Below are 26,779 nucleotides of genomic sequence, written 5' to 3' on the forward strand. Positions count from 1 at the left end.
ACATGGTGCTGAGGCGACACGCTGACATATTTCCACGCTGAATTTTCTCTTATGTCAAAATTGTTGTAAGTGGAGAAAAACGCACCATAAAATTTTTTTAACTACAGAAATAATAATAATAATACATGCTTCTCATCTTCATTTTAAAACATAATAAAGATTTTAATTTACATTTTTGCTTGCCAAACTGAGTGAGATCTATAAAATCTCCTTAAAATGTGCCCTCCACAGTGAATTTTCTTCATGAGCAGCCATGATTCAGGACTGAAAATAATCTGTGTTTAAAATAAAAGACCCAGACCAGAGAAAAGGCTGCACTGGGACGACGCATTTCACTTGGAATATCTCGTAAACCAAACATGTCTGGTTTCGTGTGTTTGATGTCTGCGCATGTGAAGCAAATTCAGATTCAAACTATGACAAATGTGGGAAACCGAGTTTTGTGATTGTTCGACAACAACAGCAAAGAGAGAAAAACTACCGACGGGACCGAAAGGAGAGACGTTATCAAAGGTGACGAGAGCAACAATTAGCATCAGAATTACCAGATCTGACTTTGAAGTTCTGCTGAAGGTGTTTGAAGGAGGTGATGTTCTGACAGTAGCTATGAATCAGCTCCACGGCTGCACTTCTTTTACCATGTTTTGGTGGCAGGGGGGGAATGTGTCACCTGCGATTTTGATGTTGTGCTTTGATCTGAAGCCAGCCGCTCGCTTCTGCTGCTTTGGAAGTGCAAGTGTAGGTTTTTTTTTTGTGCAGCCAGAGGAACAAGGAAATCCTTTCTGATAAAGAAACTGCAGCAGGAATCCCCCCGAACGCAAACCAAATGTGTGTAAAATTCTGATGGAATCCAGCCTTGTGTGCTCGTAACAGCACGCAGAGATAATTCACCGTTTTCCGGCTGCGGTGACGATAGCAAAAGTTATATTTTCATCAATTAGAGTCGGGTTTCCTCCTATTGGTTGCATCCACAGCTGCAGGGCGACGTTACGCTGCATCTCGCCGCCATCTCAAAGGCAGCTGTGGATGTTTGCATGTTGCAACGGCACACAAACTTCTTCTTCTTCTCTCCCAACTCGTGTGCTTTTATTGAAGGTGTCTTGACACAGAAGAAGTCTTTAAGAAAGACAGGACCAACTGCCAGCAAACTGTTGGGAAGCACACGACCCAGCTTACAATCTATTGACAAAGACCGGGTTATGAACAAGGCCGATACGATTGTGGATGACGAGAGGCGTCCACCTGCCTCCTTCTTTAAACTGTTGCCATCTGCCTGCCGTTATTGCCCTCCTCTGTTCAAAAAAACACAATTTCATTCCACAAGCCATCAACTTTTAAATAAGATCCTGGTCTGGCCATAAACTGTTACCTGAGTGTGAAATGCCATCGAGTGCAAACCAGTTTCCCCACTCGGACAAACAAACGTCTATCTATCCGTCCAACTCTTTTAATTCTGTTAATTTTTAAGTTATTGGAGTTTTAAAGGTCAGATGTTGTGCAGCCCGTGCATGGAGCGGGTCCAGTCAGACTGATGCGCTGCGGCCGTGAAGCATCCTGCAGTATTTTGGTGGAAACGAATGCAACAAACAAAAGGACGTTTCCTGCATTTAAAATGTCGCATTATAATCTGTCGTTTTCTGGAGAGCAACCGTGCAGCATTAAAAATTTCTGTATATTTTTACACAAGAAAAATTCTCTTGGCCTGAGATGCACTGTACATGTAGGAGTAGAAATATCAGACATGATTCAAATCTTAAATCCAATCAAAGGGAGCTTTAAAATTGAGTCATAGAACCAAACCATCAAACTGAAACACGTCAATCAGTGTGAACTGTCAGCCAGCGAAAAATTCTGAAGAAACCCGACAAAGTTTCAAAACAAACGAGACGCTCGGCATGAGTGTCTGCGTATGAAATGTTGTGCAGGGCGACAGTAAGAAGAAGAAGAAGAAGAAGAAAATCAGCTGCAACACGGGAGCGAAAAAATTGAGAAGAAAAGTGAGCGAAGCAAAGCGCAGCGCGACGGAGCCGTTTGAAGCTGCAGGTGTCTGCATGAAAGCAAAGTCATTTTCAGACGCGATAAAAAGTTCAGAAAAGCGGCGGCTACAGACAGTCGCGCTGCATCACATTATCCTCAGTGATGAGAGAAAAGTCTGGCGATCCACAAAGCATGTAACCGATGCAATTGATAAAATATCAGCCCACACAGAGCTTCATCCCTACCTCGCATCATCCTCACTCCTCCACTCGGCTCAGGCGCTTGTCCCACTTTCACAGTCTCACTTTTTGTCAGTCTCTCTTTAGACACACACCTTTTGTTTGTTTGTTTGTTTTCTCTATAGCACCTTCTTTATCTCTCAATCTTTCTTCCCCCCCCCTTCGTTTCTGTTCGTCCTCCAGCGAGCCGGCTCGGTCGCTCACTGCAGCCTCAGCGTCGCATATTCACACTTTTTGAGTTTTGCAGTCGCCGCCTCACCTTCCTCGTTCGAGCAAGTGTGTGTGTGTGTGTATGTGTGTGTGTGTGTGTGAGAGAGAGAGACAAAAGAAAGAAAAGGGGGGACTGTCCCCTGCACTCACTTTTTTTCTCAAGGTACTTTTTCCTCCATACCTTTGTTGTTGTCCTTCACCCCCTCATTCTGCACCACACGTCAAAAAAAACCTGCTTTAGATCATCCGTCTGACACCTTCCAGACTCTCAATGAGAATTAAAAATCAAACCAATTAACTGGAATCAATGGAGATGCAGAGAAAGTTAGTTAGTGTTGTTTGTGTCCTGTTGGTTCATGAGATTATCTTTTTATCTGATTTATTTCTCCTTGATTTTTCAAGCATTTCTTTTACTCACTCCACTTTTAAATAAGACTTTTATTTCTAAAATTTAATTCAATGTTAGAATTTAGCAATAAAGCCTGTTGGATTATTGCTAATTAGGGCTGCAACTAACAATTATTTTCATCGTAGGTTGTTTTCTTGAAGCGGGTTGTTCTACAAAAAGTCAGAAAAAAATCCAAGAATATATAATATTCAAAATATAAATGTCTTGTTCTGTCCACAACATAAATATATTCACTTTACCATCATTCGGGAGGAACTAAAATTTAAAAATTCACATTTAAGAAGCAGGTTTAAGTATTTAAATTAATTTAGAGACTTATAAAAGTGCAACATATTGTCACATTTTTGTATTTGAAATAGAGATTTTCAAAGTAAAACTCGACCGATGCTTGATTTTCAGGGCAGATAATGAATTTAGGGACTCAGAAATTCTGATACCGATGATATCAGCCGATGTGGTTTATATACAAATGGTGGAGATAAAATGAGAAGGGAGGTTGTTATGTTGCACCGTCACGCGTATAGCTGCACATCGTTATAAAAACCTGCTCCATCAGATCTTGATTAAAATATTATTTACACCTTTTATTGCAAACAACCGACGGATTGGTTGTAAATCGGCAAAATTCTCTGAAAAAAGCTTCTTAAATGTGAATATTTCCTGGTTTCTTTCCTCCTGTGTGACCGTAAACTGAACATCATCAGACAGAAACTTTATTGTCCAAACAATAAACTTTTTAATAAAGAAGATAATTGACATGGAGGATAATCGTTAGTCGCAGCAGGATTCCTACGTCTAATCATTAGAAGCGCTTCTGGTTGCTACTCATGAATGAGCTGATTTTCAATACAACTCAATATATCGGTATCAGATATTCTGTTATCGGCCCTAAAAATCCAGTTTCAGTCGGGCTCTACTTCAAAGCGAGTAAATCTGCGAGACCAAACGCAGTGCAGAATATCTGATGTCGTGAAGTAGAAGTGGAAAGTAGCTGAAAATAAAGACAGTAGATTACAACGACGGTCCGCCGCAGCCTTCATCTGTCTGAATGACTAATGGAACCACAGAACTCCACCAAACCTCCCCTCTGCTCCCATAAACGACGCACATTCTAGAGAAAAGCAACAAGTTCACCATCGGCCCGTTTATCGCCTCCTCGCCGCCTGATATGGAGGTCGGCGTGGTGTTACGCGCAGCGCTCGATAACACACACAGGTGTGCCAGGGTTGTGGCAGAAAGTGTTAAACCAACAGGGTTAAAAAAAGACGAGATGCTATCGCTGCGTTCAGATGTGTGTTTCTGTGTGTGTGTGTGTGTGTGTGTGTGTGTGTGTGCAGCACAGGTGCAACACACACACACACACAGCTAGCACAAACGCTAATGGCATCGATCCAGTGTGTGTGTGTGTGCGTATGTGTGTGTGTGTGTGTGTGTGTGTGTGTGTGTGTGTGTGTGTTTGTATGTTGCCCCACAGGTGCAGTGTTGTTACATGTTCACTAACTATGACGTTAACCGCAATGCATGCACGGATATCTAGCACAAACATGGCAACACCGCATGCAGACACACACACACGCTAACACACACACACTAAGACACACACACACACACACGCTAACACACACAATTTGGAAAAAAGGCATGACGGGAAAGAGTAACCGTGAACCGTGCTGCAGTGACAGGACTGTATGTGTCATTTTGAGAATTTTGGATATCTTGATAACAGAGAGAGAACACACAAACACACACTAAGACACGCACACACACACACACACACAAAGTGTTTTTACAGATAACTTACTTAAATTGGGCTTCTTGGACACGGAGCCTCCTGTAGGGGAAAAAAAGAAGCTAGTTAGTGAATTAAAGCTAAGTTCAGTTTAACATACAATCCTTTTAATATTTATCTTTTTTCTTGCAAAACTTTTTGGGAAAAAAAACTCATTCTAAGGCCGCCGACGTGAGCATTTCTGTTTCTTACAATACAAAAAACTAAGATGAAAGCAGTCTAGTTCCTGGCACCTCCATCATAAAAGAGAACAAGAATGATTCAGTGGTTTAATATAACGCTGATCAGGGACATTCTGCAAAACGCTTTGAACTCAAAGCAGGTTTTTTTTTTTTTTTTTTGCTCCAGTCACATTTTTACTCACTGTGGGCTCATTTTTGACTGCAATATGAAGTCCTACACCTCTGTGGAAACTAACAGAGAACTCAGAAATGTAAGTTATGATGCCATAAATCTTTTTTTTTTTTTTAAAGAAAAGAAGGAAAACAAAGATTTGATTCTTTATTATTATTGTTTAATTTACCAAAATATGAAAAACTACAAAAATCAAATGGAACCAACGTGCAATAACTGGTGGCTGTACCTACTATAGGTGTTTTACTATTTACATGTTTTATTTCTTTGTGTACTCGTCTCCTGTCTGATTTGTGAAACAGTTCAGCTGATAAGTCCTTGAATCTTTAGTTGTTTCCAGAATCTAACTCTTAAAAAGGCTTACATGTAGGATAAAGTGTGTTTTTAAATACCATTTTACAGCTTTGAGCTTTTAAATTTACATAATTTGGTGTAAGGTGGTGTAAGGTGACAAGTTCAAGGGAACATATGAAACTTGAAACTTTTACAGTTTCTCATTATGATAAATGACGAATACAAAAAAAAAAGAAAAAAAAGAAACGACAACACGATCTTTTCAAAGCTGCTGCAGGTTTTGGGTGAAGCAGCTCACGGCTGTAACTGAACACGTCGTCATCTAACACGAGTGAAATCCGGAAATTTTTATTACACGGTGTCGACGTTTAACCAAAGAAATTAAATAGAACTGGTATGAAGTGTGACAGAAAGTAGCTCAACCCTCTAAACCCCAAAACCCACCGCTGGGTTTGAAAGGTCATGCTTTTTTTTCCCTTTTTTTTTTTTCCAATGCTGAAATTACACCATTTATTAGAGACTAAAACTGTAAAAGCAGAAAGAATCATCAGGTTTAAAACTTCCAAACTAACCGTCTAGTTCTGTTGGTAAAAGGAACCAAATCCAAGCATCATATTGGGACTTTTTAGTAAAATTACTTTATTCTACATTCAAAAATGATCAAAAATAGAACCATTTGCTTGAACCAGATTCTGTAAAAAACATGAAATTTGGTGCTTCTCTGCGCATTCGTAAAGCCGTGAGCGACGGAGCTGCAGCCAACGGTCACATGACAAAAATTCAGAGACTTTTTGGCTGAAATGTGGAAAAAAACTGAAAGGAAATTAAGTATTTTTATGTATATTTAAATGCAGCATGCCTTAAAAACACAGAGGAGCAACTTGTTGGAAGATACGGAGCTTAACAAACTTTTAAGACCGCCCGTCTAGTTTGTTAAGCTTTTGACGTTTTACCATTTTGAACAGGACAAACTGAATTCACCTTTTTATACCCAAATTAGCACAAAAACACAACAATTAGCCACTAAACCTGATTTTTCTGTTCAGGAATGTGAGTAAATAACTAAATAAACCTAGGAAATAACTATAATTTGACATCTTAATCAAGAATTAATAATGTGATTTACAATTTTTTTAAAAATGTATTATGTAAAACAGTAAATCAGACAATTCTTGGACGACAATACTTGTTATATTTTAGCATTAAAAACATCATTTTAGTCAAAGAGCTTCTACATACTGGTGTATAAACCGTTACGGAAATGATTTAGGTGCTGTTCATTTAGGGCAGCTGTGGCTTGAACCTTACACTGGTTGGTGGTCTGATACATTCGTTTGTACAGTCAATGTGGTGAAACATGTTTTTCCAGCTGACGTGCAGATTAGTGTGAAAAATGCAGTTTGTAAATTGTAAATATCTTTAACATGCGGAGCCCTGATTACTGTCTAGTGCTGCTAACACATGGAGGAACTCAGAAAAATCATTGACATGGTTAAAAAACATTATTTAAATAGAAATAATCAGAAAAAATCAACGTTAATTTGTTCTTTCTTTATGATTTATGATATTGTAAATGTGTCATTGTCCACAGAAGTCATTTCTCTCTACGGAAACATGTGAAACAAGAAAGCGCTTGGGTTTTATAGGGTTAAAGTAACCGAGAAACTTCTCGTCGTCGACTACTAGATGGCAGTTTGGTTCAAGGTTTCTTAGTTTTCTTTCCCCCCACAAAAGAAGAACCGATAAGAAGCCTCAGCGACGGGTTGAACAGAGGATTCCTATTGACGCTGCTGTTGTGTTTTCAGCTCGTGAACAAGATGAAGGCAGAGGAAGGTGGGTGTCTGTGAAGCAACAAGTCCTCCTCCTCCTCCTCCTCGTTGTTGTTGTTGTTGTTGTCGTCGTCTACACCACAATTGTGAGAAAGTGTGAATGGCAGACGGTGCGAGTAAACGCGCGGAGGGTCGGTTTTAGGGGGTTTATTTCTGTAGCTTATGTGAGCGCGAGGCCGAGAAGGTCTGCAGGCAGAGCAGATAAGCATCAATGGAAGACGCAGCGCTAGCCGGTCTTTGTCTGGCGCCAGATCAGGCCCTCTGTGGTTTCCTCTGTTTCCCTGCCCTCATCAAATCAGTTTTGCTTCATAAGCAGAAAGTCTGGAATGAAAGCAGAGCAGAGGGCGGAAAATGTAAAGAAACGACAACTGCTCTGAGGCCGCCGCTAAATAAAGAGACTTGTGACTCAGAAGTAAATAAAAGCTTCCAGAGCGAGAGTGAAGCAGTTTTACACGTTACTTTCACTGCTGACGATCCTTTTTTGATTGGTTGTTTGTTCAGTAAAATGACAGAAAATAGTGACAAAAAGTCTTGTTTTTGTCCACAGGTGTTCAGTTTACTGTCACAAAGGAGGAAACAAACCAGAAAATCTTCACATTTAAGAAGCTACAATCAGAATTTACAGCTTTTACGTCTTCAAAACAACGACTCGGTTTGATTAATTGATCATTTAAATAGTTTAATAGCAGTCACACACGTTTTCGTCCACATCGGGTGTCCTTTTATTTATGGTGGAATGCTTTCAGTCGGTCTTCTCGCTTATTTTGAACGACTAGTGATCACTTTCGCTGTCAATCGGTGACTTTCTGGTTTAACTGATTCATCGTTTGGTCAGTAGAATGTAAGAAATTTGATCTTGTTTTGTTCACAACCCAAATATGTTCAGTTTGCTGTCATAGAGAAGGAAAAAAAAACAAAAAATATTCACATTTAAGAGGCTGAAATCAGAAAATGTTGACTTTTCTTTACTCAGACTGATTAAAATAGTTGCCAATTAGTTTAATAGCCAACGACTCTTTAATTAATCATTGCAGTTTTAATGTTGTGAAGGTTATGTAGGTAATAGTTTAGCTTCTTGCCTATTAAAGAAACTGCATTAATTAATTGATTTATCAATTCATTTTCAACTATTAAAGGAATCGCCACCTATTTTGAATGCTGATTTATCTGTCTAAGTCACATTTAAAGGGGAAAAAGTCACTTTACAAATGAAGGACTTGGCAGATTTGTACAAAATTAAGATCACGTACAACCAATGCAATCATTAAAAACTCCCAGAGGTCTCCAGGTGGTACGAGTCTTGAGCAAATAACGCACCAGACTCACTTTTCACTCTGATTATGGGTAAAAACAAGAAGAATTTCAGCTTCACAACTACACTAGTCGTCTTTCCGTGATGTATTTTTATCAACATTTTAAAGTACTGCATGAGAAAAGGCTAATAGAAACTGGTTTTTATACATAGAACTACAATGATTAATCAATTAATTGATTAGTTGCTACGACTAAATCAAACGCTGCGTATCTTTATGCTCTTAAAGGTTTGACATTTGCAGTTAAAAGTCACGTTTTGCACGAACATCAAGTTCTTGTTGAGCTGCTCGATTAGTTTTCCACTATCACATCAATCATCAACTATTTTGATAACTGATTTGAGCAATTCTCTGATTGCAGCTTCTTAAACGTGAATGTTTCTGGTTTATACCTAAATCTCTTCTATTTTTAATTTTTTTGCTCTTTATTTTGTTCTTTATTCTATATTGCACTGAAGGAGCTGCTCTTAATCTCATTGTACATGTGTATAGTGACAATAAAGGCATTCTATTCTATTCTTCTATTCTATTCTTTCCTCCTCCGTGACAGTAAACTGAGTATCTTCGGACATTTTTCACCACTTTTCTGGCCTTTGACAGATCAAACAACCGACTAATCTCTCGACTAATTGAACTGCAGCCCTGCAATAAGGACAACTTGCAAGTTTTGCTTTTAATTGGACGATAAAGTTTACATGCACACACATCAAAAACATTGAAGCTCAGAAAATGAGTCAGACTAGAAGCCACCTGTGACACACTTTGCGCTGCTGCCATTCATGAAGTGACTGATTTTTGATTATTAAAGCAATCCTTCGCAGCAGAGCGCCGAAAAAACAACAACAACAACAAAAAAAACCTTGTGGTCGGCGGCTTGGAGGTGGAAAAACAATCTAATGCTAAACATCTCAGCCTGTAAATGTGACGCAGCGTGGACACGTCTAAAGCCGCCGCGCACACTCAGCATACGTGATCCTGCCGGTGCACAAGCATGAGCAGCACCCATCAGTCAGAGTCGCCTGACATCTAAGCTGACTGCTGAAGTGACAGTTGTCGGGTTACATAACGGCACCGAAGACCAGCGAAGCCAGAGAGGACGCCGACTGCTGAATACAAAACGTCTGCACAAAATAATAGAGCGTTTAAAAAAAAAAAACCTCAAATCATGAAGGAAAGTGTGTTTTTTAAGGTTTATGTTGGTTGAAATCACAAAAAATTACAATATACAGCAACAAAACCGGGATAATCGGCCTTGATATTCAGCATTTTTCAGATTATTTATTTTCAGATTGTGTTTTATTTTATTTTCATATTAACTCTTTATAATTAAAGAACGATATAATATTATAAAAAGTATTAATATGAAAACAAAATTAAATATAACACAAAAATAAATATACAACAGCAGAATGTATATTTATGTTTGTGTTTTATTTTATTTTATTTTCATATTAATACTTTATATTTTACTTATATTATATATATTTTACTTACTATATTTACTTTCCTACTTCTTTCAAGACTTTTGATTGGGAGCACCTGTAACTGAAAGCAATGTCCCCTTGGGGATCAATAAAGTAATTCTGATTGTGATTATCAGAATATGTTTAATTGATATTCGATAACTATGCTCTAATGTAGTCCATGTGATTTCCCGCCATATCTGTTGCTGATTAGTTACACATCTGATCTACTAATTCTCTGCACAATAACACACAGACTCTTTCGTCACACACTTCCTCAGTCTGTCTGTCGTTGTTGCTCTCAATGTCACTTTTGTCTCGAGGCAAATTCGTAAAAATCCATAAATTAGCCACATCGTTGTTTAAGCCACAGCGTTCAAAGCATGTGAAAAAAGAAATTACGGTACGTTTACATCACGGAGGAGGAAAGAAACCAGGAAATGTTCACATTTAACCCTTTATAGGGCACTGGTTGAAATACCTGGAAAATGAAAACTAGGGTGTTATTGATTTCAAGATATTTTTACTTTTGTGACTTAAAAAAAAAAAAAAAAAAGGTGCAAATGAAGATGAACAAAGTTCCCATATATGGTAACTTGCCCGTTGACGGTTTAAAAAAAAAAGAAAAAGAAAAAAAAAGGGAGTTTATAATAAATAAAAGAAAAAGTAACAAACTGCAAGAAACATTTATTTAGAAATGTTTGAGGTAATGATACTGACACAACCAGTCAGTATTTATAAAGTACTTGGCAAGTTCATTTGGTAATACTTTTCTTGGGGTGGTGGTTTTGGCACTTGTCTCAAAAAATAAATCAAAGTGGAGTTTAATGCAAAGCAAGTGTTTATAAAGTGCAGCCTGGAACATTTGCTTAGTGACATTGTTCATAAGGTAGTGATATTGGCACTAATACTAAAACTAAATCAAAGTGCTCATGGTTCTTCAACCTCAAGCAGAGGCACAGGGCGGACATATTGGACGTCCAAGGAAGTTACCAAATATGGTCACTTGCCCTATAAAAGGTTAAGAAGCTGAAATCAGAGAATTAAAACTTATTTTGGTTAATTAATCATCAAAAACATTGGCAATTAATTTAATTGTTGGAAACTGATTGACTAATGGTCACAGCTTTACAGGGGAGCGCAAAAGTTCGAATTTTTCAAGTTTCATTCATTTTTTCTGATTTGAAAATATGCAGAAAATTTTCAGTCTTTTCAACTTGAGTAAAGAGTAAAAATGGAGAAAAAACCCAAAACAAAACAAAGAGCGTCTTACATGTGAATATTTTCTGTTTTCTTTCCTTCTCTATGACAGTAAACTGAATATCTTTGGATAAAACAAGACATTCATCATCTTGGACTTTAGGAAACAGACATTTTTCACCATTTTCTGACATTATATGGATCAAACTTGAAAAAATAATCGAGATACTAATCGGCAGTGAAAATAATCTTTACTCGCAGCCCTAATCAACATAAGTTAGAAGAAAAGCTAAAAGGGTAGCGTATTTTGCGAAAGAAAATATTCTTAATTTTGGAAAATGAATCAAAACTGTCGGTATTAAAATTTAAGAAATCAGAAGAAAGCTGAAGATGCTTAAAGTCACTTTGATTCACAGGTTTTAAATGAATAAATGTCTGCAGAGCAACACGTGGAGAAGAAAACCGGACCCCCGATCGATCCCTGAGGGACGCCACCGAGAGACGATATTGAACGGGAGGAAGGTTTGCTGAGCAGCACTGCAGACGAGAAGACACCCACAACCGCCACTAAAACCAAGACATTCGTCACCTGAAGAAGAGCCAAGTCAGCAGCACGAAACTAAACATGAAGATGAAGCAGCACAACCACACACCGAATCGACATTTTAACCAGAATAAAGCGACACTTCCTGGTTGTTTACTCTGTTCTTTAACCCCTAAACATCCAATTTTTTTTTACATCTTGTTTCCCTTTAAGTAGCTTTAACTTAGTTTAACTGTTTTACTTTAACTGAATATTGTTCAAAGTCAATTTGGAGGCAAAAAAAAAAAAAGGGTCAATCAAATATATTTCACTGTCTTCTAATGTGGATTTTTTTAAAATCTGAAAGGATACAATAAACTGTACTTTTAATTCCGTATTCACATTATCATTAAATCGATGATGGGAATTAAGCGTTATTCTAAAATTTCCCCCAATTTGTGCATAATTTTAGGTACTGTCCTCCAAAATGCAGCCATGTTTGGCCTATTTGTCACATTTCACACACTTTGGGTGTGAACAACGTTTGGTTGCACCGCCTGAAAGCAGGACAGTGAGGTTTACGTCTATATTTATCTTCAGTGCAAATGTTTTTTCTGAGTGAAAGCCACTTTAAAAAAAAAAAAAAAAAAGGGCAGAAAAAAATACAGTGCAAGAGTAAAATTTAAACCTTTATAGAATCAGAATCTGTTCGGTTGCAGAGTAGATTTTAAAACAGCAGGAATCTGACAGAAACATTTTAGAGAACGTAAAGATTAAAAAAAAAAAAAAAAAAACGCAAATGTTTCAAGTCAAACTCCTGCAGACTACAAACACTGCAGTAAACACATCAATTCTTTAAAAAAATAAACACATTTCTAATCACGTTTGTGTAAATGTGCGTTCACACGACTGACGAATACCTTCAGTAAACCTCTAATAGCGTCTGTTTCGTCCTGTTCTAACTCTAACGGTTATATAACACCATTAAAACGCTCGATTAAAGACAAAGGCATACGTACGGAGAGGTTTGGTTCTGTTTAGTTACTCTCTAGACAAACCTTCTCGTGGACGGTTTCATCATTTAGTTAGAAAAGCATTTAAACCGTCTGCCTGCTCTGATATCGCCGACCTGCTGAACTCTTCATTAGAGTCAAATTTACATTTCAGGACTTCAAACGGAACAATGTGCAACTGTGTTCCTCCTACATTAACTAGAGGAAAGGGTTCTTGTTCCACCTCTGCAACAAAAGAAAAGACGCCTCAGTTTGCATTTCACGTGATTTAACCTTTAGCGCCAGACGGATGAACTTTGAGACTCTCGGAGGGAAACGGGGCAAAGTGGCCGTTGGGAGGCGCCTTGTTTTTGGGGTAAGTGGAGGCCGGAGGGGACAAATATTTGTTTGATTTGGAGTGGCATCTGTTATAATTACGTTTTGAGCTATCATGTATTCTGAACCTGTGTTTCTCCGCTGAACCTATGATCTTGTTGCTTCTGCTGAGCACAGTGCACGTCCTTGAAGATAACATGGCCGGTTACAACTGGTTTACAGACGAGGAGACGACTGAAACTCCTCTGTTCCATCAGATAGGATTGTTACTTTAGATACACGCCGTATACCAACAACATCCACACATAGCACACTTCGAGAACGTGGACAGAGTGTGAATGATGTATGCCTGTCCACGTCACAGTAACTGGCCAGTTACGCTCGGTTGCGTACGAGTCCAACCTCTGCTCGGGGCAGTCCCAGCCCGAGAAGATAAATGTGAATCATTTCTGGATATCGGGGCTCCTTCTGTCACTCCGAGCCCAGCGCTGCCTCACTTTACCATAAATAAATTCTACATCTGTGAAGTGAAGATTTCTCCGGTTTGTTCTTGGGCATCCAACTAAAGTCACTTGTCATGTTACTGGAAAGCTTTTTTTTTTTTTTTTTTTGCAAAAAATGGCCCCCTTCTCCTAATATTTACCCTTAACATAACCATTTCACAAGTTATTTTAACATAAAATGATGTGAAATGCACGTATAAATGCATGCAAAATATGTCAGAAGGGTTATGTTCCTTTTATGCTGTTCCATTATGTCATTGTAGCATATTGTGCGCTTCATGTGACTTTTATTTCTTCTAAGCACAGACAGTTTTCCACCGTCGTGGTTCTAATATTACCAGATTTCACGAAAACATTTCTCTACTGCCAGCGTTTAAAGGTGAAATACATGCAAAACATTTCACAATATTACATGTGTTTTTTTCTTAATATAGGTGCTAAAAAAAAAAAAAAAAAAACCTGCGACGTTGGATGCTGGACGTTCATACGCAGATGTTTTTTGTCATACACCCTCCCACTCCTCATCTCTGCCATCCTGGTATCATAAAATAACAGCAAAATTGCCAGAAAAATACTTTAAACTGAAGCTAGTTAATAAGAAATAATAAAGTGCAACAGAACGGCTCAGTGTCACATCCCCACCGAGTCTCTCTTAGTGCTGTGTAACTGGTGGATGTCGTCTTCCAGGCAGGATCACAGACAACATCGGTTAAAAACTCGCATCTTGATAACGAGCTCTACAAAAGAGTTGAAAAACTTTTCTTGAGGATGCAGCTACCGCAACTATATATTCAGTTTAGTGTCATAGAGGAGAAACGAAACCAGAAAATATTCACAATTCAGAAGCTGCAATCAGAAAAATGAGCCTTTATTTTCTTAATGATTAAGACGGATTACCGTAACAGTTAACAACTACGCCATGAATCAATTTCATTTTTGCAAAAGTGGCAACATTCTGCTGCCACCATTAACTCTAATGCTCTAGGCTACTTCAAAATGTGCATAAATATATGTGGTAAAGACAAAACTGATCACTGTTCAGTTTGATCAAATATCGAAACTCCAAGGTAACAAATGTCTTATTTTGTCCACAACTCAAATCAAATAATTGTTGCAGGCACAAAACTTTTTGGCACAATTGGAGAAGTTTTTTTTTTTATTCCAATTTTTCTTTCCATCAACTTTTACTTCGGTGAGACTTGCGCATAAAAATAAATATTGTAAAGTTGAACATGTCTGTCTTTTTGTCTAAAGCAACAGTAAAAAGGGCGTTTAAAGCTATTTTAGACTTTAGAGTCTAACAACTATGTGACTAATCGATTAATCGTTGCAGTTCTACAAGCAAGGTTTTGAAAATGTTGCCGCTTCCATTTACCTTAAAGCTGTAGGCTACTTAAAAATGTGTCAAACTTGTTCATGATTAATTGATTAGCTGTTTAGTTTAATAAAATATCGATCATTTTTCGCTCAAGTCCAAGCTGACAAATGTCTTAATTTGTCCACAAGTTAAATAACTGTTGCAAATACAAAACTTTTTTGCACATAGGAAACATTTTTTCTGAATTTTGCAGTTTCCATCAACTTTTATTTCTGTGAAAACTTTAAAATGGGCATAAAAATATACATTAAAGCTAAAAATGTCTGTCTTTTTGTCTAAAGTGAGAGTAAGAAGGGCGTCTCAAGCTGTTCAGACTTTAGAGTCTAACAAATATTAGATTAATCGATTAATCGTTGCAGTTCTACAACTGAGTATAAAAACATTTTTGCAAAACTGTTGGTTTTTTTACATTTTGATTTTGCTGCTTCCATTACCTATAATACTGTAGGCTACTTAAAAATGCGCATAAAAACGTGTGGTAAAATCCAAATGGTTCACAATTAATTGATTAGTTGTTCAGTTTAATAAAATATCGATCATTTTTCGCTCAAGTCCAAGATGAAAAATGTCTTAATTTGTCCACAACACAGCAAAGATGTTCAGGTTACTGTTGTGGAGGAGGAAAAAAACAGAAAATATTCACATTGAAGAAGATGGGATTGCATTTTCTAGAAATTACTTACACCGATTATCCAAATAGTTGCAGATTAATCGATTAATCGCCGCTGCTTTAGTCCCAGGTGTGTAAATCTGCTGGTTTCTTAGCTGTTATGACAGGAAACTGAATAGCTACACTATTTGAAGACAAAATAAACTTCTTTTTTTATTATTATTTTCAGACATTTTATAAACCACCAGATTCACCGTTTAATTAAGAAAATAAATTTTAAAATATTCAATTTACTGGAAAATGCTCATGTTTAAGAAGCTGGAATCAGAGAATTTAAACTTTAGAAACAACAACAAAAAAACGAATTCATGGAGTCATCATTGCATCTCTACAAGCTCTCGTTACTGTTGTGACAAAAACAAGATACCACCTGGAGTGACGTTCCTTAAGATGACGAAGATAAGAGCTTAAAAGTTCGATCATCGCTCTGTAAATAGCCCGATAAATGGAGACAATGATGTTCACGTACGTGTTGCAGCAGCGCAAACTGCAGCAACGTGTGCATAACGTTAGCAGGAACGCTGTGCAGTGGGTTTGTGTGGCAGAGGGACAAGCTGTCTTATCTGCAGTGACTGCCAACGGTTTGATTATAGCCAGGCAGAGGCTTTGAATAGAAAAGCATTGACCAGAAACAGAAGCAAAAGTAAGAGCTAATCCCCACGGATTATTCCGGCTTACTGCCATTCTTACCCACTCGCAGCACCTTAACCACACCAGTGAGCGGGATGACGAGGGTTACTGGGGTAAAGATGGATGAGAGCGAAGGGACGGCCGGGAACACGCTGAAATGCCGTCGGCTAATCAGAGTTAACACCGTCGAATGCTAATGGGCTACAAAACTCAATTTATTGTCACAGAGGAGGAAAGGAACCAGAAAATGATCACGTTTTGGAAGCTGCAATCATAGATATTGGATGTTTTTACTTTTTTAAAAATTGCTTAATCGGCTGTCAAAGTAGTTGGCAAACAATTTGATCACGATCAATCGATTAATCGATTAATCATTGCCGTTCTACAAGTCAGATTATGAGAAATAGGGAACGTTCTTTTTAAAATTTGCAGTTTTCATTAACTTTTTCGAATACAAGACCTTAAACTGTGCACAAAAATATAAAGTAAAGCTAAAATTCTGCATGTTTTTACATAAAATAAGAGTAAAGATGGAGTCTAAACCTCTCCCAGGACAAGTATTACCTGGAGTAAAAGTATTTTGTTAATTTAATCCTGTGCAAATGCCATGTCTGTAAAATTCTACCAAGAAGCTAGAAAGCTAGAAATAGATTTGATTATCAGAATAGTTGCCGATTAATTGTTGCAGGTCTCAGAGTGAGCCTACAATTTGGGAAAGTTTTCCAATGTTTTTTTTTTACCTGTACTCGTGATGCTTCAAGATATAGATATATATATATATATGTGTGTGTGTGTGTGTAAAGCTAAATTTCTCCATCTTTTCACCTAAAATAAAAGCACAAAGGAGGTTTAAAGCCCTATTCACAGAGGATTAGCATTACTTGTGGGCCTGCAGCAATTTGCAATAATTGCGGTGATCGTCTGTGATGTTGTCTGTAATTTTTAAAGTAAAAATCAGAAAATATTCACTTTTAAGAAGCTGGAATCAGAGGATTAAGACTTTTTCTTGTTTAAGCAATCATCAAACTGATTAATTGATCATCAAAAGAGTTGTTCAATTCATTTAATTGTTTACAACTAAGAAGCTAATCACATAACAGCTCCAGTAGACTCATCAACTCATCTTTCCCGCTCAAGCTTACTTTAAGAATATTACTGTGTCCAACCAGGCGGCAACTATCCGATTACCCAACTGACAAAACAGCTAACGACCAAGCAGGTAATTGACTAATCGTTGCAACTCTACAAGGAAGCATGAGACCCTTTTCCAAAATGCAAATAAAAACACATTTGGCTACGAATGAGCTGATTATTAAAACAGTTGCTGATTCATTCAACAGTGGAGTCGATTAATCAGTTAAATGTTTTCAGCTCTGCTTTAATTGACAATATTGTGTCAAATAAGAACACAACCAATAACTATTTGTCTCGTGGATTTCTCTCTATTTATTGATTATAGTTTATGAAGTGTCTGTTGTTGTTTGCGAAAGTCTAGAATGAAAAACGTCCTGTTTTGTCCACAACAGCAAAATAGTTGACAACTAAACGATTAATTGATTAATCAGTTCGAGGCGCTAGCGTAAAAAAAATTCTTACGGATGCAGCTAAAGATTGTTTTCATTGGAGATTGTTTTCTCAAATAGTCGATGAAATGTTTGGTGTATATAAAAACGGCATAACTGATCACCAAAACAGCTGACAACTGCGCGATTAATCGATTAATTGCTGCAGTTCTACAAGCAAGCAAATTAACTTTTAGTATTGCAAAAGTGGGGATGTTTTTGTTGTATGTTTACTTCAAAATACAAATAAAAATACAAGATAGAAACACAGCTACCAATTAACAGAGTTAATTGAGCATTTAATAGTCGATTAATCGTTGGAGCTCTGATTCGATCGTTGATTAATCAACTCATCTTTTTTAGCTCTAAATTAAAGAAACTAGAAAATATTCACATTTTAAAAGCTAAACATTTTGAATTTAGACTTTGTTTTCTTAAAAAAATACCAAAACTGATTAATGGATTTGCAACATAGTTAATAAATAAGCAATTATTCATTTAATCACTGCAGCACTATCAGCAAGAGTAACACTTTTTTTTCCAAAATGCAAATAAAAACACATCCTAAAAACGCAACTTTACTGATCATCAAAATAGCTGGCTATCAAATTAACAGCTGACAGTTCATCAATTAATCATTCCGGCTCTAATCTGCTCAACTAATCAACTAAGCTTTTCAGCTCTAACTCAGAGAAACCAGAAATCTTTCACAATTTCGAAGCTGCATTCAGAGAATTTAGACTTTTTCCTTAAAAATGACCACAACTGATTCATCGATTATCAACATAGTTAATAACCAACAAGTGTAAGAGGTATTTACCCCCCCAAAGTGCAAATAAAAATACATCAAAGAAATGCAACTTTGCTAATTATCAAAATAGCTATCAGTTTAACAGTTGACAATTAGTCGATTAATCGTTTCGACTCTGGTCAGCTGGTGCTGAAAGGTGAACATAATGAGATCAAGAGTGCGTCAGGAAGGGGGGTGGGCGCCCTGTGGCTTGCTGGGAAATTACAGAGTAACAGAGGGAGGGACAGGAAGACCGAAAATAACACAATTTAAATGTAAAAACTAATAAACAAGGTGCATGATTTCCTGCAGAAGCGTCCCAGGTGTGCAGCAGCAGCAGCAGCAGTGTGTGGATGCGGTGCGTAAATGCGTCTCACCTCTCCTGATGGGGGTGTCCGCGGGGGGCGCGTCGAGCTCCTCATAGTCCATAACTCTCCTGCACACGTTCACACTCACAAACACACACACACACAGACTCCCGTTAATTCAGCCCAACTCCGCCTGCAGCCGTTTCTGAAGCAGCAAGCAGCAGCGACGGCAACACAAACTACCTGTTGGCTGCTTTAACGCCCGGGCCGGCGCAGGCATTTGAAAACGTGCACCGCCATCTCTTCTCCTTACAGCGGCTCCACTAACTTCATCCTCCTCTCCGCCGGGTTATTCAACGCCTCCTCTTGCGCGCTTGTTTTGGAACAAGTCGGTTCCCCCACCGTGGCGGCGGCAGCAGCGCGGAGAGTGCAGCTGGAGCGACCCTCCGTGCGCTCTCCGTGCGCCCTGACCGTCCCGGGGCTGGAGAGAGTTATGTCACCGGCTGTTACGTAACAGCAGCGGATCGGGTTTTGCTTTGAAGTGCTCAGTTGAGAAATATAATCCCGTGTTGCTGCCACAAATTTCCGCCGCACTAATCGAGGAAATAACGCGTGGTGGAGACGTGAGATTCCAGCGGCCTCAGCGCCAAACAGGAACATGAATTAAAAAGAAAAACAGAATTTCCAAAGGTTATTTTAGTGGCTTCATTAAAGGCACCTGTTCGTGCAATATATAGATATATGCAGGGGGGATTATTAAATGCAGAGCTTCATTTTAACTGAGGCAGAAAGACACAAAGAAAACGATGAATAATCGATATGTCTTCTCGGTTTACATCATGGAGGTGAATGTTCCTCTAAGACCGACGCACATGCTGGACAGTCCATGTTAGTGCAGCTTAGAGGTGATAAGAAACTGAAGTTTAAATTCCTAATTTTATTTTTTTCCCTATGTATCACCTACCATACTTTACATTTAGGAGCCAAACACTGAACTGAATCCCTGTATTTACATTTCAGCCCCAAAATTATTCATAAGCATAGTAAATGTTTATTTGACCAACAGGTTCATTTTGGCTGAAAATGACAAAAAACAAGAGACAAACGACACGAGCACTTTGTGTGACAGAAGCGAATGCTGAATTTTAACAATTTTCTCTCAAAAACAATTTCTCCTTGTCCTCAGTAATCAGTCTCTTTATTTCCCTCCACATCAGTCCAACAGCTGTTCTAGTGTCCAACAGTGTTTCTGGGATTTGGTTCCTCCAAGTGTCCATCTGCAGCTCTTGCTTCCTCTCCATCACTCTGCTCTTCAGCTCCTCCACAGGTTCTGGATGGATTCAGGTCTGGACTCTGGCTGGGCCGCTCCAACATCTCCTCATTGTTTCCTCTTCACCGTTTCTTCACCACTTTGGCTGCATGTTTCACATCATTGTCTTGTTGAAGCTCCAAAGCTGCCCAAGGAGCAGTGTTCCTGCAGACCTCCTGATGTTCTCCTCTGTTCTCATGAAGCCATTTCCTCTGACCAGGCTGTCTGGTCCGTCGGCTCAACAACAGCCCCAAAGCATCACGTTCCACCACCATGTTGGACCGTGGGGATGCTGCTCTTGGCCTTGAATGCTTCTCCTTTCTCTGTGTCCAAACATCTCCATGTTCATGAAGTGATGAGCAGCAGCTTTCTTCTTTGTCCTGGAGAAGTGGATCCTCCTTGTCTCCATGGAGACCAGCCTTGTTGTTGGTCTGCTGGAGTGTCTGATTGACATGTTGCTACCAGAACTGCTCACATTCATCAGGATGCTCTTGGTGCTGGTCCTTGGGTTCTTCTTGGCCTCCACCATTCTTCCAGTGCAGGGCTCACGTCTGTCCTCCTGCAGCCCTTTGACATGTTCCACAGTGAGGAACTCCTTGGACTTTATCATGAAGCTTCAAACTGTGAACACTAGAGCTTGAAAACACTTGATATGACTTCATAGCCTTTAAACGTCTCATGAGCAGCAGCAATGTGCAACTCTGTAACGTTGGCATATTCATAGATTCTGGATTGTCAATGAAAGAGGCGTCATCGATGTTGTAGAAACATATAACCAGGTAATTGAACATTGACATCAGACACAAAGCATCACTGACTGATTCAATAATATGCTGTGCCACATAATCATTATTTTTTTTGAGTGTTTGTGGCATTGCTGCTTCAGGATCTAATACTTGTTCCGGCACAACAATGTGGCAGGTCGTCAGTAAAATAATGCTATTATGCTGCAGGATCAGCATGTTTCTTGGGTGAAACCATAGGTTGGGAGCAGTCAGTTAATCATTTAATCTAAAATACTTGAAACAATATGCCCATTGCAAGTTGGCAGACTCTCTAAACGGCTCATTTTGTCTGAACAACTGTCGAAACACCAGTAAATCCTCACAAAACTGCCGCTGTGGGCAGAAACGTTCAGCATCTCATCGATTATTATTATTCATTTTGTGTTTCTGTTGGTTTCACCATGATCAGTCCAAAAGGTTGATAAGTGGAAGTGAGACTTACAGGCTGATATTTAAAGTGAAAATAAGTTCTAGAAATACTTAAAGCTTTTGTGAAGAAGTAAATGCTTTGTGGTATGCTGCTATTAGCATTTAATTTATTGTTTTTAAAACACTACAGCACTAAACTAAGTCATATGAAACATACTAAAATAGTCGCTTTATGTTAATGTGTAGATATATTAATATATTAGATATATTAACCACCTGAACTCTGAAACCCGCTGACAGGTTTGAAAGAAACGCTGTTTTTTAAATAGATTTTTTGGGCTTTTCTGCCTTTATTTTAGTAGAGAGAGACAGGAAAGAGGGGAGAAGAATGGGCAGAGACCTGCAGCAAAGGGTCGTGAGCGGGAATCGAACCCACGACCGCTGCATCTGGGAACTATAGCCCCTGTTCATGGGTCACCTGCTCAACTAGGTGAGCTACAGGGTGCCCAAAAGAAACATTTTCAAAGAAATTATACCAATTATCAGAGTCAGAAAACTGTAAAAACAGAAAGAATTGTCAGACGTTCAGCTTTCTATCCTTGAACTAATAATCTGAGATGTTTCTGTTGGGAAACTTGCAAGCGAATGTAATTAAAATCACTTTATTTTACGTGTCACATTTAAAAATTACTAAAAAATAATCCACTTGTATTAACAAGATTCTGTCAAAAATAAATAATTCTTTGCTCTGTGGTGTGACTCCAAAGCCACGACCGACTCAGCTGCGACCAACAGTCATGTGACAACAAATCAGAGAGTTTTCGGCTGAGCTGCAGGCAGTGTTCACACAGAGCAGACAGGAGGCAACTATGGAAACACACGAGAAACGCAAGTTCACAGTTTACAGAAAACGATTTATGTCTGTCCAAATTTTAAATGAGACATGTAGGATGAAGCGATTTTAATGGAATATCAGGATTTTAAGCGTCGATAACTGTTGATAACTGTTGGAAAATTAAAAATATGACGATCGTTTCCGTTTTTATAGTGTGTGGCTCTGGTAAATATTTTGTGACGGCAACGTGCCTTTCAAATCTGCTTTGGGGTTTGGACAGTTAATGAAGACGCTTGTATGGATCCTGCTTCAGGTTTTCAATAAACTCAGACTAAACAGCTGGAAGCAACAAACTAAACTTCAGCTCCTGTTCGTCGAAACCTCGATTAAATACATTATTGGTGAATCTCGTGAATTCCTGTTGCAGACTGTGTCTTCGTCGCAGTAAGGTTTTTATGGACCAGGGTGTTGCAGAGAAGGTGCACTCGATTTGCTTACCCATTTGTCCAGGAACGATATTAATATTTTGTGCACACATTATACCTACTTCATGGTCACAAATTAGCATTTTGTGTTATATTTATTTCGTGGTCACAATATAGCTGTAACGTGGGAACGAAGTAGTATTTTGTGCGCACCTTATAGCTATATTGTGGCCACGATTTAATTTTATTTTGAGCACGTCATGTCTGGGGCTCCGTAAGTTTGTAATAGATGTGATATTGTAAAGCAAAGTGAACGATACCGATGATAAATAAACAACCTCACCTCAGGAAAGCCTTTTTATAGACATTTTCTTTTTAAATCTTGCTACAGATTGCAATACACACAATCAGTAGTAGTAGTAGGCTCTTCTGTGTTAAAGGTGAATATCTAAGACGAATTCAGCCTTTTCATGACAACACGACAGCATTGTGAAAGGGCGCCCCTCAGAAAACCCCCCGAACCAGTGGACAGAGGCTTGCTGCAGGTGGTTTTAACTGAAAGTGGAAAACGTCTGCCTCCCACCCCCACCAGCTTCCTCAAACCCAACTTGACCACATGACTCTTCGGGGGGAAAAGAGAGAAAAAGAAAAAAAAAAAAAGCTGCTGGTGTTTCATTGGTCCTGAACACACACTCGAACGCAGACACGCACACGCGTTTTTAAAGCTAATGCAGCGTTTCCACCTGCGACTTTACTGAGGTTAAAGATGTGAGGGGCCCTCGGAGGACCGGCGGCTCGGCACAGTGATGAGCCCATACACTCACAAACCACACATCAGACCAAACTGTGTGAGAACGCCAGTCTAACGCGGCTTCGAGCGCACATTTGGTCACATACTTAAACCAATAATTGACTGCGGACCAAAAACAAACAAATAAAAAAACTGCTTATGAGCAAAACCCGCTGTCACATTTACTTCCTTTACATGCTATTGAACACCACAGAGCTGCACGTCCAACACACGAGTGGATTTCATCAGAAAACGGCATGAGACGTTAAGAAAACCCAGTAGAATTATTTGTCAGGTTTGATCAACATCAGACGTCACTGTAGCTCAGGTTCAACTCAGGTGAAACTAAGAGCAGGGATGGTGTAAATTGTGACAAAACGTGGCTAGAAATGGACAGGTTTTGATTTATAATACATTTTTATTAGACATTCTGGTTGGAAATGACATAAACAAGTGACAAAACACAGTGAGACATCGTGTTAGAGACGTTAATGATGGAATTTTAACTACTTCTCTGTGTTTTTTTATCCATTTGAAAAGGCCAAAAATGATGCATATCACCCAGAAATTGTTGCAGATCTGGAGCAGAAAACGCAGCAACATTTACCACCAGTGTACATAGGTTCATTTTTAGATATTTCATCTCATTTGTACTTTATTTTGATCCTTTTTCTTTGTATGGCACTATTTCGGTTCCTCTGTATGTCTTGTATAGAGAGAGAAATTGACAATAAAACCTTCTATTGTTTTCTATTTAAGAAGTTCATGCTGATTTCTACCAATTTCTACAGATGAGCTATAATCCATCACTGAGATAAAAGCTGCACATTGTGGCTGCTCACAAGATGCTTAGACACTATAAAGTGGTAAAAATGTAAGAAACAACACAGAAAGGGTTAAAAATCCTGTGTTTTTACTGTATCAGCTTTAAATCACGTCTTAAAACTTGCTTTTAAGTGAAGTTTACTATTAGCTTTATTAGTTTTAGTGTTCTGCTCTGTATTTACGTACTTCTTGCCTGTTTATTTTATGTTCTCTCTTGCTTTATTTTAACTTGAGCTGCCTAGTTCTTTGGTGTGACGTCGTATTTAATTCGTTAACTTCTTAATCTGTCATTTTTAACTTTTAACCTTCAATCTTAGAGGTTCCTTTGTTTGATGTGTTTTAACTGTCAAAGCATCTTGTTCTGCTGTTCTTAAAGGTGCTGTATAAATAAAGTTAATATTATAATTATATTTCCAGACAACTGTGGCATGTGTATGAATAACCTGGGGCTTAATGAAATTACATCCTCTTTAACAGACCTTGACCTCACACATTTCTAACACAGTGCAGACCCTATTAGTGTCGATACGACTGTGGACTGGAGACGTTGTTTTCCACCTACAGTCAGTACATTGTGTGCCTAGTCTAAAACAGTGCTCTACATATTTTCACGTGTCGATCATAAATCTATTTTTTGGGCGTCGTGGTCGACAGTAGCTGCCAGAGCGGCTCAGAACTCTATAATGTGGACAGAGTTACTTATTCTGGAGCACTGCGGTGCGCCTCGGTCGAGTCTCAACGCAGAAAATGACGACAAACCGGCCGAAAAACAAGACGACAATCGCCGCCATGACGATTCTGGCTTCCATCAGAAGTCACGATATTCTCATGGCGTGTAAATCAGATTCAGGACAACAACACACACACACACGGAAATCAAAACATGGAAGATCTGTTGTTTCTTTGATTCTTTTCACCATCAATTAGCTGTTTAGTCAATAAAATGTCAGAAAGTGTTTTCCAGAGATGACAAATGTTTTGTTTTGTCCAAACATATTCAGTTTGAAGACTCAGAGAAAGCAAGAAACCAGAAAATATTCACATTTAAGAAGCTGCAATCAGAGAATTAAGACTTTTTATGGTTTAAAGTCAATGCGCAAAAGAAAAAACGAAAATCCAAAATTACAGGTATAATCTTGCTTTAATTGAAGAAACAAACCTACAATATGACTAAAATAGTATTTTTATGTTCCCTTGCAAACCTTTTTTATTTGTTGACAAACCAACAAACTTTCAGCAAATATCGGAGGAAACAAAATATTTAAGAACAGTACATTTTTTAAGATAATTTCACTTCAAGGCCCCAGAAAAAAAAAAACATGAAACCATCCATACTGTCAAAGTTATAACAATTAATAAATAATCCTTTAAACATTTGACCCAATAAATAAGGTTTCGATATGCGACTGTTTGTTAGTAACAGAGAGACGAGGTAGTCGAGTAAACGGTACTTGACGATGCTGTTAGTAAGAACATGAGGTCCCTGGTGTGTTATTTCGAGGAGTGTTGCTCTGAAATCATGTGGAACTTGTGAACACTCCCTGCAGAACGCTCACACACTCAAACACACACATACACACTTCTTGGCGTTTGATTCGGCGGCAGGTCGTTCGTGTTACCGTCCCAGCAGCACCTGGCTGACGTTGAAGGACACGAACAGAGCTGCAGGAGAGAAAGAAAAACACGATGGTGAAGAAGAAGCTGGAGGTCAAAGAGCAGAGACGTGACCGACGGGAAGCTTCGACGCCTTTGAGAGTCACCTGTTGTTTCTGTGTGCAGCTTGGAGCCGTCGTCTGAGGTCACTCTGCAGGAAATGAACGTTTTTCTGCCCTCCTTCCTGTCCAGAGTGGACTCGATGAGCACGGTGCCTCCCAGAGGGATCGGGCTGAGGACGAGACAACCAGGGGTTTTTGGGCAAAACGTCCATGAATGAGTGAACGCACTTGCACCGCTTGTCACACAAACCCTGTCCTAAATAAAAGGCAGCGCGCCAGAGCTACACAACATGAGCCAGGTATTGAATTGTGGTTCTTCTGACAAACATTACAATTCGTTTTGCGATCTAATTATTTAAAGTCCTGCTTCTGTTCAGTAGTTGCTGTGGACTGGATTTAAAACACATGAAGGAGGATTTTCGTGTGAGGTACCATGAAATAAAGTGACTGTCACACAGTCAAGACAGCGTGAATTGGCAAAACCACTGACAGTAAATCCTGGATGAGACATGATGCGTAATGTGTCTCCATGATTGCAGCATTTGTGATTTTGAATAATTGCTCAGCCCCACAGGGTACTTAAAAAAATTATATATATAAAATAACAAAAAAATAAGTGCTAAAAGACAAATTAAAATGTTAAAAATTTTAAATAAATAAAATCAATTAAAACAAAATTTTAAAACAAAAAAACTCAACCATGACCAACAACAATAATAACATTGAATATAATAATCAGAAATTAATGAAAGTGATAAAAAAACAAAACAAAATGAATGAAAAATAGTAAATAAATGAAATCTAATGACATGAATACATGAAATCGATTGAAAAAAAAAAGACAATACAAATGATTTAAATAAATTAAAATAAAAAAGTAAAACAACAATATAATTTTATAAATACTAGGGATGATAATAAGATTAATTATCCTCATTATTATCATCATAAATTGAT

At 38.4% G+C, this 26,779-nt stretch overlaps 2 protein-coding genes across 2 annotated transcripts in view; both read right to left on the bottom strand.

Annotated features, from left to right (window-relative positions):
* rorc (RAR-related orphan receptor C) overlaps nucleotides 1-18,890 on the bottom strand; it is a 33,488-nt gene extending 14,598 nt beyond the window's left edge. Inside the window, exon 1 of the mRNA XM_008287755.1 lies at nucleotides 18,839-18,890. Within this exon, the coding sequence (XP_008285977.1) occupies nucleotides 18,839-18,890 (52 nt within the window). The remainder of the gene's footprint in view (nucleotides 1-18,838) is intronic.
* A 6,339-nt stretch (nucleotides 18,891-25,229) lies between these two features.
* Nucleotides 25,230-26,779, bottom strand: part of them4 (thioesterase superfamily member 4) — an 11,504-nt gene continuing 9,954 nt past the window's right edge. The window contains 2 exon segments of the mRNA XM_008287744.1: nucleotides 25,230-25,769; nucleotides 25,868-26,103. Of these exon segments, the coding sequence (XP_008285966.1) occupies nucleotides 25,723-25,769; nucleotides 25,868-26,103 (283 nt within the window). The 3' untranslated portion in view covers nucleotides 25,230-25,722.

This window comes from Stegastes partitus, unplaced genomic scaffold, assembly GCF_000690725.1.
Source record: "Stegastes partitus isolate 25-593 unplaced genomic scaffold, Stegastes_partitus-1.0.2 Scaffold517, whole genome shotgun sequence".
Classification (NCBI taxonomy): domain Eukaryota; kingdom Metazoa; phylum Chordata; class Actinopteri; family Pomacentridae; genus Stegastes; species Stegastes partitus.